General features: G+C 33.1%; 1 protein-coding gene across 1 annotated transcript in view; it reads left to right on the top strand.

Moving 5' to 3' along the window:
* The window catches only part of LOC140744248 (uncharacterized), a 47,963-nt gene extending 39,303 nt beyond the window's left edge, over positions 1-8,660 (top strand). Inside the window, exons 2-4 of the mRNA XM_073075782.1 lie at positions 1,975-2,088; positions 3,708-3,809; positions 6,493-8,660. Coding sequence (XP_072931883.1) covers positions 2,073-2,088; positions 3,708-3,809; positions 6,493-6,638 — 264 coding nt within the window. The 5' untranslated portion in view covers positions 1,975-2,072 and the 3' untranslated portion in view covers positions 6,639-8,660. The remainder of the gene's footprint in view (positions 1-1,974; positions 2,089-3,707; positions 3,810-6,492) is intronic.
* Positions 8,661-19,295: the final 10,635 nt, after the last annotated feature.

The raw sequence follows: 19,295 nt of genomic DNA, 5'->3' as shown, positions 1-19,295 counted from the left end.
GTACTACAAAAATATTTAATTTTGATTTCATACATTTTTTTTTTCATTGTATATGGTGAAAGCTGCCACTACGTATTGCCGTGTGGCAATAGACGTGAACTCTACCTGAAGGCTAGCAACCCTCTATTGCCCGTAGAGCTGTTACCAAATCTAGATATGTGTCTTTTTTTTATAATATAGGAGCAGCAGACGAGCATGCAGTCCACCTGATGGTAAGTGGCTACTGCCGCCCATGGACATCTGTAATCAACGCCAGATAGGATTAGATATTCCTACCTGAGGTCGGCCACGGATGCGCCGCTACCCCTGAGGACTAAGTTGGAACGCCTCGAAAAAGTATGTCTCCCTTACCACACCCTTTAAACCGGAACACAGCAGCACCTAACACTGCTGTTAATAGGTGTGGCGGTGGTGCCGCCGGAGTCGAATCACAAAGGGTTCCACCACCTTGTCTTACCTGAAGTTGATTTTATAGATTTCCTAGTTATTAGGACTACAACTTCTCGTGTAAGTACAAAATAGTACCTCCAAACCAGTTTAAGCTCTCTGTTTTTACTATAAGACAGAAATGGAACAGCTATTCAGGTCATTTACAGTTGTGCTAACGATTCTACCGTATTTTCCCAGCAACATCGACCACAGCTGTTAAACACCCCAACTATAAACTATTCTATTGTATTATAATTGCAAATCATGCTCACCACCGTTTAGTTAGCCGAAATACTGGCAATGAACACTAGCTTAATAAATGGCCGCATAAATTAAACGGAAATGCATTCAACGTTATTCTAACGAATAACATCCGAGTAGTTTGGATATTAGCTCGCTTTTACACACTCGCATTAAACAGGTATTGCAATTTGTAGTAAAGGCACCATTTTATTGATTAATAAACCTATAGTGTTTAAATTTCAGACATGTTTATTATTAGGTCTAATTTTTGCAAGATACCTATAAGTATACATTCTATATTAATTATTGTCCTTAGTTTAAGGTAACGTCCGCCTATTGATACGGTCCCAAATATGACATGACATGTGGAATTTCATGTATGATTTCATGATTGAAATACTTAATTCATCGGCATCAAAAATAAACTAACTAAATCAACTAACTTGTCCATGAATAATTGAGATTTATCAAGGTAAAATAATTATGAAAAAAAAGCTTGCTGAAACTGCACCAACTTATTTGTATTAAAGTGGTGTAGAATAGTCTATTACCGATGTTACCTTACGACCAGTAGTAATACGGATAATTTGATTGCCTTCGTTACTAATGCAGTTGTAAATTGTACCGCGGGAAATAAAATTCCGTGTAGCTACTCCAATTGCAAGTACAAGAGTGGCAATCGAAACATTAGATCAAATAAGAATAAGACCAATAAAATACAATGACGCAACGTTTTAAAAACGGGAACCCTCGTAGATAAGACCTACGATTTATGGGCGAACATAACCAGAAAAATGTTATAATTTAATGTAACAACAAGCTCGCGTTATCTGCGTCATTGTTAGCTCAAATTGCGACGTTCAGGACCGCCATTTATTTGATTGTCACCATCAATCTCTGGGGCGAACAATTTAACGATGTCCTGACATTGTCAAGGAATGGAATATTTTCATATAACAAGTTTAACAAACAAGTATCATGTTAAAAGGTGGTACAACCCTGTGTGGTTCGGCAACTTATTTAAGCGCTGCTGTGTTCCGGTTTGAAGGGAGATGGAGATAATGGAGAGCTGAAATCTCTGAGATCTAAATTAGACGGATCATGTATGTGTTACTATACTAGCAGGGCCTTATCGGACCCTTTATATCTGGACAGTAGTATGTCCAAGCAAAAATAGACTGTATTGTTGCTGTTGTGTATATTTATAGACTATACAAATGTATTCTAACTTTGGGTTCTACGAATCTCTCTTTTACTGGCCATCAATTTTATTTATAGAATACATGTAATCTATTCCTACAGGTACATAAACAAGAAGCTGTCTGTGGGGCAGGCGTGAAGTTAGCGAAGATTTTTAACTGAAAATACCGAACGAACTGAAGCACACACTGAAATTCAGCATGGCGCTCATCATTGGTAAGAGATTTAACGATTAAAAAAATAAACAAAGTTAAGGCGTCTCTTTGTAATGTTAACATAATATTATTTTAATATTAAAGTGTTTATAACAAAAAGAATCATTGTAACATAAAAACATTAGTAACAATTTACTGTAAGATATTAAACACAACCCTATAAATTTATGTGTTTTATGTGTACTAGGTATATAATAAAATACGCAATGAAATTATGTACCTACTTAAAAGTTTATTGTAATAAATATTTTTTTTTGTTCGATACAAAAAAAATATACAAAAACATACATGATACAAAAGGCACAAAAAACATATATATATAAATTTTACTGTAAAGTTGCTGAATACAGCTGTCAAGTTAAATTATATCCCTTAATTAGGGCGCGGGTTTACAAGTCCTTCGCTAGAAAATATCTGCCTTTTTAATTAGAAATAGCGGACAGGTGTGCGTTGGAATGTGTACATTGAAGGGTTCCGTAGACGGAATAAACTCATTATCACTTTATTTAAACAATTCACAATTGAAAAGTTTTATTTATACTATTAACGACATTAAAATTATTATGTCTCACCAAATAGAGAATTAAATTAAATAATTCGGCATCTTCTATATAATATTTGTTACTGTCTTATCGAAAAATATTTTCAAATTTACTCCGTTATTATAAGGAACTTCGCTGTATTCACCTGTATTCCTTTCATAGTATGCCAATATTCCGATTAATAACGTCATAACAGATGGTCGGGCAATACTAAATTATAAGGGTTATGTTTCTACTATTTGATTACAGAACCCTAAACTTATTACGCAGATTAGTATTGTAGTATTGCAAATTAATATAACATTAAATCAAACGAAGCTCAATTTACCGCGGACGTTATTTAATTGATTTATTAATTCCACTGTAACCACATTGTATACCTAATTAATTATTTTCGTATCAGGTTTACTTACAATGACATTATCCATAATGAAATTAATTGCGAATGTGGTTTCATATTATTTCATATTATACTTTATACAAATAAATAAAATTAAAGCAAATGTGTTTTCGAAAGCGCCTTTTCGAAAATGTGTAAAGATAACACACCAAACAGTTTCTATTAATTAAGCATCAAAAATGTTTAAAGTTTTCAAATCCTCTATTTGCCAGGCCTTATTCTTCTCATTGTACAGAGAGCGATCCAAGCAGAAAGAACAACAGAAAAAATATTGATATTGACAATGGATAACGATATTAAATGGAAAATGTAAAACCCGCTATATTTTTTCTCTTGTCTGCCTGATTAGTAGACTAGCTTTGGAGACACTTTTAACCGAAGTTTATTGTTCAATTTTATAAAGAAGCTTATATAGAATCTATAGTCTATTATTGAGAAGATATGATAGTAATTTTTAGGTTATAAATAGTAATTGATGACATTATTAACAATTGTTAATTACACAAAGCAGACGATTTTCCTCCTATGAGTTTTTAATAACAAAAAAATTTTTCAAGCGTGCGTGAAGTCTACCTGTCCGAACTTGGCCAACCCAATGGACTGTGGCTTAGCCCCTCTCACCTTGAGAGGAGGCTCGTGCCTAGGACAGTAATGAGCTAACAACAATCTGATTTTCAGGTCGAATATGCTTACCAACGGGCGCAGCGGTGCTCATAGTGGCGGGCGGGGTGTCCGGGCGGGTCGCCGGCAAGATGGGAGGCTACTCGAACAAAATGGGAGGTAGGTCGCTTGGAGAGCAAACGCTTTTACTGTGTAATCACCTCTTGGGAACGAAAAATCACCGATTAATTCACCCTTTCGTTCGTTAAGGCTCCTCGTTTATGCAGGTATCTCGTTTCTAAAGACTGTAGATACTTGTAATGTTGGTCTAAAGGTATTTATTAATTTTTTTTTAGTATTCTTGAATACTGTAGTCCTATCTGGAATCCTAGTTATGTAACTTATATTAAAACATTAGAGAACATTCAGATCAAATTTATGAAACACCTCAACTATCCATGATCTCATACATTCTTAAATTATGAGGATTCATGTTTATATCATCATCTCATGCCTCTTGAGTGTAGGCGCAATGTAATTGATATGGCCTTTTTGCATGGTATTTGTAATGGGTACATAGACTGTCAAGCTTTGCTATCAAAATTTTTGAGTTTTAATGTTCCAAAAAAGCGTACAAGGCACGCGGGAAAATCTTTATTCGCTGTCGCTCAGACCAAAAGTAATTATGCACAAAATTCACTCGTCATTAGATTACAAAAAAAATATAATAAAAGATTTAACACAATAGACATTTTCAATACAAGTAAAAATAGTTTTAAAAAAGAGGTACATAAAGTCCTTAATAATCTCCATATTAGTGACTAAGTAAACGTACAATTGAAATATTATTAGTAGGTATATAAATTATAATTAACATCTTTAGTATATAGATTATTATACATATGTGTGTGTTTATCTTTAAAATTAATTATATATTTATAGTATTTATACCTGTATTTATATATATTAATACCTATTTATAAAACTTACTTATTCGTGCTGTTATGTTTAAAAAATTGTAAATCCGTAATTGGCTGTAAGAAATACTATATAAGAAATGTATTTGTATGATTTTAAGAGCTGTGGATTTTGTAATAATTAAATAAATAAATTACAAGTATTGCGTTATGTAACTTGCTTAATTAAAATTATTGTAACATTTTACATTGATTAATTTTACATTGCCACTCGCTTACATAGATATGTTAGTATAATTCTTTGCGTAAGTTATAAAAAGTTTGGAAAATCCAAAAGTGCACGACTCATAATGCTCATTTAATTATGAAATATAAAAAAAAAAAACTTATGTCGTTCAAAATTAATTGCCGAAAAAACAGCTGTAGTAGGAAGAAGGTACTGCACAAGCGCCCCTGGTGGAATAAATGTACATAATATCTATAGATATACAGTCTTGTAGTTTTCGTTTTTTATTAATTGCAATTAAACGACACTGAATTAATTAATCATTCGCATTCAGTGACCTACAATCGTCGATTAGAATTAAAAAAAAAAAAATTAACTCAAATGATGGATTTTTTTACAAGTTACAGTGTTTTCAGGTTTCACACATGACGGACAGGAAAATTTTTTGACCTATTTTGGTGTTTTTTTCCAATTCTATTGCAGTAAATCAATTTTTAAAAAGTATGGAATTAATCTCCATTAAATTATCTCGACAATAGTATGCAAAATATCAAGGCTATAATAATAAAAATAGCCGCCAAAATGAGGCGAAAAATATTTTTCGATCGTAAAGCACTCTCTGATGCTTCGCATCATGAGTCGTGCAATAAAGAAAATACGACCCCAAGAGATTTATATTCCAACATTGCCCACAATTGTTTAGTTATCCTTCTGGAAAGCTAACCATTTACAACCCAATATATCGAGTTATTAACTTAAGCATATCGGTATGGATTTAAGAGATCTTCCATAGTTTATGACACAAATCTTATAGCGTTTACCCGTTTCCCATTCTTGTTACTTTTCTATAATTCCTTCGCTTGTTGTGCCGTCATATTATATTCGTCACGATAATTTAATTGCATGTCTCGTAAAGTATATGTAATCCTATCTTCCCTTGTCACGTCATAGAATTATGTGGGGTTACTCTTAACACGTGGTAATCTTCGTTGTTTGATATTTATGCCCATATGTCTCTAACTGTGTGGTGATAATAATTAGTCTTGTGACTGTTACTAATCAATCAATCTATACAACGTTTTGACTACCGAAGTGCCACAAATTGACAAATTTTGATCTTTGATCGACAAAAATTAGATAAATAGATATATTATCCATCTTCTATACTTAAAATAAATCTGTAGAGAGGTCAATTCTGTACATGAAATATATTTCCAAAATAACTATCAGGGGGTGATTAGGGATAGATACTGATGCCCAAAATGCAATCAGTAAAATTTTTGTCTGTCTGTCTGTCTGTCCCTCTGTCTATCTGTCTGTCTGTATAACAACAAAAACTACTCGACGGATTTTAACGAAACTTGGTACAATTATATTTCATACTCCTGAGCTGGTTATAGTATACTTTTAATCACTTTACAATCAGTAGGAGCAGAGCAGTGAAGGGAAATGTTGGGAAAACGGGAGAAGTTACTCCATTTTTTAAGCTTCCGTCGCGTGTGCAACCTTAATGGTTAAAGCTACACAGAAATCATGTATGACGGATATGTTCTCCTTAAAATATATAAAACTTATCCCACGACAGCATATGTCTATCTTTTATGGGTGACTCACAATATCACGTGTAACTCCCAATAGCTTAGCAGTTCGAAGCTTTCTGATTACATTTCTGAAATATATTAATTACATGTTTAATGATTAAATACATTTTATTTTACAGGAAAGTCTACAAGCGGTATCAACGAAGAGATCATCTGGATTAGCATAAGCATGGCCATCGCCATTGCGGTCCTGATCGCTATTGCCTTGTGCTACATCTTGAAAGAGAAATGCACGAAGAAACAAGCTTACAGAGAACAATCATGACGATACAAGGAAGAGTTTGCGAGACACGCACTCGCAGACTCTTTGTCAGAAATTGAGTTCCCGGCTTACACGTTGTACCCACAGTACTCCCCGGACGGCAAGGAATACTACTATAACTTCCATCGTTTCACTTACCTAAGAGATAGCTTCAAGCTACCGCCTAAAGACTACCCCGTCAACGATAAAGAAGATATTTACATCAACGCGTGATTGGAAATATTTATGAGAGATCCGCAATCCCAACGTCGAGGTAGACTCCATTAAGCGAATTTATATAAACAATTTATTCGTCCCCGATAAGTGTATTGACATATAAAACTGAAAACAGTGTGTAGATAGATGTATGTACATACGTGTATTTAGTGGACAAATATGTGTTTAGCGCATAGACATCGAATGTAATACGAGTAGGTTGGCAAGTAAGTTCTGGCCGTTTTTAGCTTTATTTTGCTATTTAAAATACAAATACTTAATTATGTCGACCTGGTTATTTATAACGTTTATAATGATTTTCAATACTTGAAAACCGCGGTTTTATACGAGCAAACTGTCAATTTTGCAATTTTGCATTACTACCTATTGAACGAAACTGCGCGCATAGCAATTTCAGCATTCCATTTTAATGAGTTGATAATTCTCTCCTTTTCTTCTCCCAAATCACTTCGGAAAAAATATTATGAATATTGGAAGAACAGAACGACCTACTCCAATGATAAGGTCACATTAGGTCGCAAACATTTGATGATATGCGAAACATAGAAAAAATAGCGAGGACTTAGATGCCAACCTAATAGTAGACATGAATTTATATAAAGATGAGAACTTACTCTTGTATGTTTGAATAAGTTAACAAATTGGGTAGAGATACGAAGTTATGAATTCCACTTGTACTCCTATTGTAATACAAATGGAATCCTATTTAACTGTGATAAAAGTTCGGGCTCAAGGGTCTACGTAAGTTTATTTTCCTTTTATTAACCAAAATAATGTTTGTGCCAAAAGTGACGAGTAATTTTGTGCGCGAATGTAATTTAAAGTAAAGCAAACATTTAAGATAAATGTTTACGAGCATTTTATACGACCAAGTGCGACCAAAATATGGAGTCGTCTGCCTTTGGGGTTGACCATAATTTACCGACGTAAGATCGGCTTAAGTTGATAAAAGATCGCAACATTACTCTAGAGAGTCTGGAGACAATTTACACCGGTTTCTGTACTCTTGGTGTCAGTGAAAAAGGATAGCATGTGGATATTTATTGAGCTGTAAATTCGATGTTTAGGCATCTATCTCCATCAACTGATTCGATGTGTATTCCAAACCATTCCGTTCCGTTGGCACTGAGTGCGGAGTACTAATGCTAACGATACGTCAACATTAACACGACTAGTTGGGGGTTGGTCACTTATATAAAAGTAACAACCAATCGTAACTGATCGCATAGACAAAATTAGGCCCGTATTACATTGTCATATATATTTTTTTGTTTGTATAAAGTACCAAGTGACTAATAGGTACTTTATATTAATTACGATCTAGCCTAATTTATGACTAATGAGTAATTCTACGCTAACTTAAACTGCTAAATAATCATATAATGAAGGTGGCGTCCTCTGACACTGCAATTCTTTATTTTAACACATAAGGGAGTAGACACATTGTTCTTGTGTTCTATAATGACATATAAATATAATGTTATAGACAGAGAAGTGAGGTCTGTTTATAAAAAATAAAAAGGCGCAATAAGCTTGAGCTCCATATTTGATTTGATTTGATTATAACATCATCTAACTGTAGCCATATCACTGACACGCATGATCAGAAACATGAGAATGTAATACCGGCTTTTAACATGATATGACTTATATCAAAAACTTAGAACAAAACTATTTCAAGCAATTTGCTGATTGATTGTAATAAAAACGATAAAAAATAATGGATTTTTAACGTTAATCATTATTATTGTATTTTAAATGAACAAATGAAATAAATGACGTGAAAGCATCAACATGGAAGTAATAGTACATTACGATACGAGGACGAAAAATTTTTTTCTGACAAGTGTGAGTTTGCAGGCCGAGCCGCAGGCGAGGACTGCAATCACACGAGTCAGAAAAACATTTTTCGTCCGCGTGTTGTATAAAATTTTATATTACGGGGTCGGAAATGGGGGTTTTGCGCACGCGAAGCGTGCGTAAAACGTCAATTTACGCACGCCGTGATATAAAATTACATTACACATTAGGATTTATATAACTGTATATTTAATGTAAACTCATGGGGTCATGTATCTGTCTTCAATCTTGTAAAAAGTAATTATATAAGTAAACAATTTATGTGTATCATTTTGTCTCTATAACCTGTCTTACCTCCTTAATAAATAATAAAGTTCTCCCAATACCTATTTACATACCTAACATATGTACCTACTCGTATTATATAGTATGAAGGTGGTAGAACCCTTTGTGGTTTGAATGCGGCGGCACCACCACCACTTATATTTCTACCTAATAACAGCAGTGTTAGGCGCTGCTGTGTTCCGGTTTCAAGAGTGTAAGTGGTAAGGGAGACAGACTTTTCCGAGGCGTTCCAGCTTAGTCCTCAGGGGTAGCGGCGCATCTGTGGCCGACCTTAGGTAGGAATATCTAATCCTATCTGGGGTTGATTACAGATGTCCATGGGCGGCTGTAGCCACTTACCATCAAGTGGACTGCATGCGAGCATGCAGTCCACTTGATACTCCTATATTTAGGGCGAGCGAAGCGAGTCCTCTATAATTCGAAAATCTTGCAAGCTTTCCATCCCTTTTTTGAAAAAACTACAGGGCTTATAAATTTGAAACTTAACATAGTTACTTAAGGTCATGTCTAGATTGGACCAACACGATTGAAATAAGGTTTTGTACACAAAAAAAAAAAACACTTTTTTATCAAATTTAAATTTAGTGTAACATTGATGGCTGTATGACTTGGATTATTTTTGTTTAAAAAATTGGCAGAATAAAAAAAACGTCATGATGAATGCAGACATTTATGACATAATTATGTCAATCAAAAATATGAAAATGCTAACGCGGCAGCGTTTCACCGAGGTTTCACCGGTGTATTTTAAAAGCGTTTTGTTTCAAGTTTTTCTTTGTTTTATAGTATAGGAGTAGCCGACGAGCATACAGTCCATATGATGGTAAGTGGCTACTGCCGCCCATGGACATCTGTAATTTACAGAGGTCGGCCACAGAAGCGCCGCTCCCCTGAGGACTAAACTGGAACGTCTCAGATAAGTTTTTTTTAATGATATATGAGTAGCAGACGAGCATGCAGTCCACCTGTAGTAAGTGGCTACTGCCGTCCATGGACATCTGCATTCAAACCCAGATAGGATTACATATTCCTACCTGAGGTCGGCCACAGATGCGCCGTTACCCCTGGACTAAACTGGACTAAGCTGGAACGCCTCGAAAAACCATGTTTCCCTTATCACACTTTTCGAACCAGAACACAGCGCTGCTGTTATGAGGCAGACCTAGGTGTGGCGGTGGTGCCGCCGGAGTCGAACCACATAGGGTTCTACCACCTTAATTTAAACTATCCGTCCGATTTATTTTGTGTCAAAGAAAAAGTTAATCTATTTACAATATGCGTACCGAAAATGTATCTAATTAATTACTATTGATCCATTCTGTAGTGTATGTATCTATTAAATAGATATATATGAACATTGTCTCACGTATGCCAGTAGAGAGGGTAGCTGTCAAAGTCAGTCTGGTGACGTACGAGATACGAATCGGACGTGCAGCCCTGCTCGGAGCTGGTGTAGTGGTGAGCCAGTGCATGTTAAATAGCCCTTGAGGTTCTTACAAACATTACAAGTGGCGACGAGGATAAAGGTGAAAGGCGTGTAAAAAAAAATAAGAATAAATAAAAAGGGAAAAAGGTAAAGAAAGGTAGTGACCGTTTCAATCTTGTGTTATATATGTGACGAAAACAATTAGGTAAGTCCTATCATAGATTTTATTGCAACGCGGCAAAAAATTATAATTAAAGAGAGTATTTATAAATTCGTAATATAGATGGAAATTCATTTAAATTGTGAGACTAAATATAAATGAAAGTTTAAACTAGGTACTAGCTTTTGTTAACATATAGCAACCATTTATTGAAAGGAATACTTAGTGATTTAATGTTGTTATGGTACGGAACATACAGAAAATATGGTTCTTAAATTACAAAGCTCATTTTATAAAAATAGATCAATAACAATAATTTTAAAGTACTTATACAAAGTAGTAAAATATAATTAAATGCGTAGTTTGTATTATTGCGCATTATCAATTGTCAATTGTTTTTTATGTTTATTAGGTCTTTATTATTCTTTTATTTATTGCGTTGCATGCATTATTTTTACATTGTGCCAAGAATGTTGAAATAATAAATAAAAAAATAAAAAAGTATAAAATTAAATTTTACAGATATTGCTATTTACATTTATTACAATTATAATCATAAAATATTAAAGCATAATACAGTATTTGCAAGTTTACTTGATATTAATTTATTTAATAATATTAGTACGAGATTGCATTAGAGATATATTTTTACTGTTTAGTTTTACTTTGCTTAAAGTTTAATTTATTATAATTTTGGATTGGAATAATTCATATATAATGTAATGTTATAAATATAAGCAAATATAATAATTCATACTAAAATAAATAACTTGCATATACCTTTGTGTGCGTGCGATACATATACGTACGATATATTAGAATGAAAGAAAATAACGGTCTTAATTAATTAATTATAGATACCTATTGATTTCATTTTTATATTTCTAATAAAAATAGCTTGAGTATAAAGCTTATAATATGTTAAAAATACTAACTTGGAAATCGATTGTGATGATAGATTAGAATTTCATATTTCGTTTTCGTTTAGCAAGTACCTACATTTAGATTTCCATTAAATTGGCATTGCTTCGGTATTCCATTAAATTGGAATTGCTTCGGGATTCCATTCAATTGGAATTGCTTCGGGATTCCATTAAATTGGAATTGTATTGAACTACGGGATTCCATTAAATTGGAATTATATTGAACTGCGGGATTCCATTAAATTGGAATTGTATTGAACTGCGGGATTCCATTAAATTGGAATTGTATTGAACTGCGGGATTCCATTAAATTGGAATTGTATTGAACTGCGGGATTCCATTAAATTGGAATTGTATTGAACTGCGGGATTCCATTAAATTGGAATTGTATTGATCTACGGGATTCCATTAAATTGGAATTGTATTGAACTGCGGGATTCCATTAAATTGGAATTGTATTGATCTACGGGATTCCATTAAATTGGAATTGTATTGAACTGCGGGATTCCATTAAATTGGAATTGTATTGAACTACGGGATTCCATTAAATTGGAATTATATTGAACTACGGAATTCCATTAAATTGGAATTATATTAAACTACAGAATTGCATAAAATTTGAATTACTGACAAGACTTCTATTAAATTGGAAGTAACTATATGACATTTGAAATCAATTAAATTTAATTACAAACAATTGAGACTTCTATTAAATTACATTTATATTAGTAAAAATACCTAATTGAGTTGTTTTAAATGACAAGTCGTTTAATACAATCAATGACAAAACGCCTCTTGAGAAATTGGATCTTGATGGTGATAATACGTCGGTGAACCTAAGATGAGAGAATCGGAAGCGATCACCGAGAATTTAATTCGAAACCGCTGATATCATGAATTCAGCCTAGTGTTTTTTTAATTATATGTAAAAATGATGGCATTAAAAAATGAATAATTATTATTATGAAAAAAAGACAAACACATTGATTTTCTTACCTGATCTGTGCTGAGAGCTAAGGTCGTGTTCCGATCCAGTAATAATTTAAGAAAAAATATTATAACTGACAATTTGTAAGTGCCACCATAGGTTTATACAAAATAAATATATTTGATTTCAAAGAAACGGGCTACATTTTTATTCTTACGTGAAGCTGCCCTACAAGAGATATTATATTATCTTCCTGGAGCAAACGCTGAGTTGGCAGAGAATGTTGATAAAATTACATATGAAAAAGTGATACAGTAGCTTATACTTTAGAAATTATAAATTGTCATGTTGAAAGTTATGAACAAAAGGAAAAAAATCTAATGTAAACGAATTTAATCAAAAGATGCAAAGATAATTTAAGATTTTCTAAGGAAGGAGGAAACTCTGACAAAGAGCAAGGAGCTTACTGCAAAAGAAAAGAAATATAACGGTGGTGAAAATTTTGATCGTTATCAAAGGAGTTATAGAACTAAAATTTGTAAACAAAAACGTAAAATAGAACGCAGAACTATTTATATTTTTTGAAAATGGCCCTCGAAATTTAGTGGTTCACATCAATGCAATTGGGCGTATTAAAATTACATAAATAACATTGATCAGACCCTCGATCATATTCCAATAAATACTTCAATTAAACCAGTTATGCAATCCTATCGAAGAATACCGATATCGAATATTAGAAGAAAGGACAGAGGAAATTGAAAGAATTGCTAGATTTAGAGATAATAGGAGGAGTACATGAACCTTCACTGTGGACACTTCTTTACTAATAAGCGGAAGAGATTTTTATGTATGCGCTAATGTGGAAGTATTGGTTCAATTCTACTTTAAAATAGGCTCTACGCTATAAAAAAATTGAATAGGGTTTTCTAAACGAAACGTCTTGCGCACCAATGTAACCTCATTGACCTCACTAATCCAGCAAGTCTGATAAATAAACGAAGTCTTTAAAGTGGTTTATTGGGTGGTTCTAGGGCTAGTCAAAGACGTTAATATTTATTTTGGAAACGGTTGACCTGAACATGGAATATAATGAGGTTTCCACTCATAGAGAGTGTTTTTATCTGGAAACATTTATTTATTGTAATTTCAGTACATTTTGTGAAATTAATTACTAAATATTGAATAAATTGAAAAATGATAATTTATCATATTTCCTATCTTGGCGAACGCTGCAGAAATGGTTATAAATATGTAGAAGTCGTGTATGGCACTATTGATTATCACGAAAAGTTCAACAGAGTAGTCCGCGACAGCATATGTCTATCTTTTACTCATTTTATGTTTTAAAAATTTTAACATTTTAAGTTGATGGTTCGTGGTGGTGGTTGATGGGTTTAATAGATATCAAATATAATCTTTTTTCAAATAAATTCTTTTAAAAACTCATGCATCTAAAATAGATAAAATTTGCTCTTTATACTTAGTATGTAATTTGGATTAATAGTTTGGAAGAGATTATCAGTATAACTCTTTGCAGGATCATTAAAATGAAGCATGCACGATAACATTTTTGTTTAATGGGCTTACTAGAATACAAACCATAGCTAAAATTTGTAGGTAGTTATTCTGTTTCTATGTCTGTTGTAATCATAGGATAACATATTCCATATTTTAATTTGAAATATTTGACAATAAAATACTAACTTGTAAACTTAAGGGGGAAGGTCAACGAATATGATTAGATAATTGGATTTGTATAACAGACGAAAGCATAGAATGGGAAGAGTGGAGACGTGGGGTGGACGAGTGGAGATAGTGAGTTTCCTTGGTATATCATCAATCTTTTATCCACTATTCACCACTGTCGGAATTGAGCGTCAAAATCGAGATGTTTAAAACGACTTAAAATAATTTAGGAAAAAAAGGGAAAGAATATGGAGACCGGAAAAGAAGAGAGTAAAAACCATAATTGGTGGAAGGTAAGAAAGTATAGCTAAAATAATAACACACCGCACATAATAAAATAATTTGTCGGACGGTATATAACAATAAAGAATAAAGAAACTGGCGAATGACTTCGAGAAATATAAGTCAATAAAAGCGTGCGAAAGGGCAATGGAAAGCGGTTGAAGATGAAGACTTGTCAATCGAAAAATCGACAGTTAAAGAATAAAATATACTTAAGTAATATTATTGATTTCAAAATTAATACAAATGGTTTGAATAAGTGAAACAAAAAATGAAAATAAGATATAACTTAGATTAGAAATGATGTATATATAAGTAAATAAAATTTGTTAAAAAGGAAGGGATGTAGTGTATGTATCTATTAAATAGATATATATGAACATTGTCTCACGTATGCCAGTAGAGAGGGTAGCTGTCAAAGTCAGTCTGGTGACGTACGAGATACGAATCGGACGTGCAGCCCTGCTCGGAGCTGGTGTAGTGGTGAGCCAGTGCATGTTAAATAGCCCTTGAGGTTCTTACAAACATTACACATTCATATAAAATTTACGTATCATCGTATGGTAGGTACATCAATATAGCTCTGACAACTAAGTATAGTATAGCCATATCTTTATGAATTGTATTCTCCAGGTTATACTGGTGTACTTACCTGCCTGTAATACTGTAAAGTTTCATTCAAATCCGATTAATATAAGGCACAAACATCCATCCGTACTCACAAACTTTCGCCTTTATGATATTCGTTGGATATTATAAATGTTTTGACGCAGTGCAGTTTCAAAAACTCCACATATCCGATTAATCTAAGTTTTTGTTTACAGTGGGAAATTATAAAACGATCAAATAAAAAAAAAACTTAGCGACTGATAATGACATACTGTTTTAATAACTTGCGCGACTACATTACTAATTACTAAGTGAGCGACTGGAAATATAGAGAGGCAACTTTAGTATTAAGATAGATTAGGTTTTTCTAATTGAATTGGTTAGGTTAGGTTGGAACATATAAGACAATATAAAACGAAGCGAGCAGGGCGCGACAGCGCCCAGCGAGCGGGTGGGCCCAATCTGTATGAATTCAGATCTTACCTTTATTCATGATCAATGACATGAGCACACAATATTCTACTTATTATAGTATTTTTCAAAGTGATTTTTGTATTCGAAACACTTCATTTAAAATAAAATGCTGCTCAGTATTAAAAAAAACATTTGCTAAATATTGAATAAAACGCAGTACGCAATGTTTACACTTAGAAAAATATTAGGTCGCTCAAATTAATGTTTTACGGATATTCCCGGACGGTACGGAAATTCGTTCCTGTATTGTATAGAATTGTTTATGTTAGGTAGAAACATAAAAGAAAATACAAAACTAATTGAGCAGGCCACACACATAATTCATTAATTTAATTCATAAATTTAATAGTTAATTTAACAATTGATAAAAATGTTATTTAATAGAATTAATTAGTAGCTCATTCGCAGCTTTACGGAATGTATCCCTCGAATTCAACATTCACTGATAAATGACCCAAATCGACATGAAGAGAATAATAAAGGTCATTCACCATCTTGTTGATTGGTAACAGACCCCAGATTAGCTTATAATGTACTGCGTTTCAGACATCCACAATAGCTTATACCTATATATACTTAAAAAACATTTTTTTGCAAATCGGACGCAATAATTTTATAAGTATGGTGGAGTTTAAATTCAAGAGTAAAAAGATACCAAGGATAAATCGCAAAAAAATTACAATCCCAAAAAATGGATCTAATATAAGTTATCCACCACAAGCATTTAAAGTGGTTCTGGTTCTGGATCAAAGGTAGCTTTGCTCTTCATAGGTCTTCTGACGAAAGGTAGATTTAATAATTTATTGTTAATTAATAAGTGACCACATCATCTTTGATGTAGGATCTTAAACTGAATATACCATTCACGATACGCGAGCCCTTATAAAGCTGCGCTTTTTGCTAGTATAAAAAAAATGCCACATTGCTTCAATGCGGATTGCGCAATGAGCAATAGGTTAGCGGCTTAACTATACAAGATTTTTCAAACTGCTCATAAGTTCCAGCAAAATTTTAGAACTACTGCGACCTTACTTATCGTGAATTAAGAAGCAGAAAAGCGTGTAGGTTTAAACAGATAAGTTAAGCCACTATTGATCGCTCATGTAACTTCCAAAACATTCAACGTTGCTTAACCTTATATACAGAACTTAACAAATATGGTTAAGGATTTTTAGGACGCTAATTACATAGCGTCCACTCATAGTTTCGGAGTGTATAAAAATAGTTCGCCCTTAGACTTTGCCCCCTTTAAACTGGCCTTAAAATATAAACGAAAAATTCAAATGTTAATTAAACTAGCCTTTTCAAAATGACTAGATACTGGAAGTTTCGTTCCTATTTTTATTTTCTTTATGATGACAAGAAAACTTTTACTTCCACCATTTCGCCCTCTCTAGCTTTAAATTGGTACGTATCTTTATTTAACTTGATGATAGTTTAATGACTCTTCAGAATTTATAAGGAATATAAAATATCTTTAATTGGTTTATGGCAGCCTGAAGTTCTTTTCATAAAATTGGATAGCCTCAGGAGAAGCAAGTAATCATGCAAGACTTCATGTTTTTGTAACAGAAAATAATTAGTCAAGAAAAATATACAGTTTTCACCTTTTTAATGGACTTAGAAGTAGAAAATAATTTAAAGGCAAACATGGAGCACTTTGAAAGTGTTAAAATAAGTAAGTAAGAGAAAATAAGAAACTAAATACCCAAGTTTAATAACTTCCTAACTAATAAAACTTTCGTCGATACTAAAGTCACAAGAACATACGAAATACTTTAGGTTTCTGATCAAATACTTTGGCCAAAGGCTTTTATCAAAGGCTTTGGTCGTGCCAGGGACCGTTTCTAATGGAGCCAATATGGATTATGCGGATTAAATATGTACCTATACTCACCATTGATGCTTCGTATTAACTACACAAGGAATGTATACATTTACGGTATGAAAGGAATTCACAACTCACACATCAAAAGCCTTTAGAAATGTTCGAATTAATTCCTGTATGGAAAGGGAATCTCCATGTTTATATTTAAGTAGCGTGAAAATTCGCCCATTTATTACCCGACTGCCAAGGAAGGGTTATGTTTTTCGCGCGTATCTTGTATGTTTGTCTTTCTTTATTTTACTGAATATACTTCAAAAACATGTACGAGTACTGATTATAGAAATAATTATATAAAGTATGCCAGTATATAATTTTGTTCGTATAATAATTATGTTTGTATGAGAGTAGTTGTGGGCGCGCCGGTAGGTAGATCTACAATGGTATTTCGATTCAACTCATTTAACCAATATTTATAAAAAAATATAGTTAAAATAATTAAACGAATAAGCGTTAATGCCACCACAGTAACAATAACACCCAAGCAAAATACCAAACAGTTCAGAGCACCACCGTGCCGTGCCCACTATTGGACAACTTCTGATCTGTCGACAGTTGCGCGCCCCTTTTTTATACCATGATACAGGTAGCCAATAAGAATACGGAGCGGTAGTTCGAAATTAATATCATGTGATTTTAAAAACGGAATATTTATATATATGAAATGAAGCATTCTCCCACATAGTTTCTTTTATTTAATGCTTGTTTTTAAGGAGATTAAAATAAATGAATAAAATATCGAAAGGGAAAACAAATTTTATTTGAACTATATATGACAATACTTGAAATGGCCATTATTTGTGCTTTGTTATTAATATTCCTATTTATGATGACGGTAAACGGAACACTTTCGTCGTTTTCGCCCTAAAATATAGCAAACGCATTAGCATATATACTTCAAACTAAATAAAAATTTCTTATCAATAAATAATGGTTATATGCTACTTGTTCGATTTTTTTGTTGGCAGGTAGGTAATATATTGTAAGACAAAACAAGAATATTATCGGTTCTATATAGATATGTTGATGAGTATGTGTGAATGGGTGTTGTTGTTCGAAAACGTAGATAAATGAAACGCCCTATGAAAAATATGAAATAATAGAAAACACCTGTCCAAAGAAAGTACGAGTATAATAAAGTGTTATATGACTTAACGAGCGTCGTGCAAAATGATGTAACTTCAAATTTGGTTTACTTAACGTTTCTATATATACCATAGAAACAAATATATTTTCTGTAATGTGAAGTCAACCTCTATTACTTACAAATAATATAATTGTTTTAGCATAGATATTATATTGTTTAATAAATTATAAACCACATTACACAATCAGTAAATAGTTTAACGTAGCGAAAAGTTAGATGAGGTACCTGATGAAAAGTAGTCACCGTCGCGTATGGAAGTTTACAACACCAAAGGAATGTACAATACATTTTCCCTGCTCTTAAGACTCCTTTTGCAACTTTTTTGAAAAATCCCTTGAAATAGCGCTACGCGAAAATCTTAGGTTTATTTAAAATTGATATTTTATAAATTTATCATACAACGACTATAATTTGTACGAGAGTGGCGACCAAGTGGACGGATGACCAGCGAAAGACAACGAGAAACCATGGATTTGGAATTCCAAACCTTTTGAAGTGGCGCCAATTAGAGAAGGGCCATGTCCAGCAGTCATAGATGGAAACTTTATTGCCTTTTTAACCGACTTCAAAAAAGGAGGAGGTTTCTCAATTCGACCGTATATATATTTTTTTTTTTTTTTATGTTTGTTCGGCAATTTTTTCACGATGCCGCGACCGATCGACATGATTCATACACCATTGTATGTGGCCAGTTTCACAGGGGGTCCCATTTCGAGGAAATTTGAAAATTTCCGCCAGTTTTCCTGGAAAATTGGAAAAACCCGATTTCATATAAA

This window comes from Epargyreus clarus, unplaced genomic scaffold (genome assembly GCF_041222505.1).
Source record: "Epargyreus clarus isolate Ecla_fem2 unplaced genomic scaffold, WU_Ecla_fem_2.2 ptg000008l, whole genome shotgun sequence".
NCBI classification, from domain to species: Eukaryota; Metazoa; Arthropoda; class Insecta; order Lepidoptera; family Hesperiidae; genus Epargyreus; species Epargyreus clarus.
This window is presented reverse-complemented; position numbering and strand designations above follow the sequence as displayed.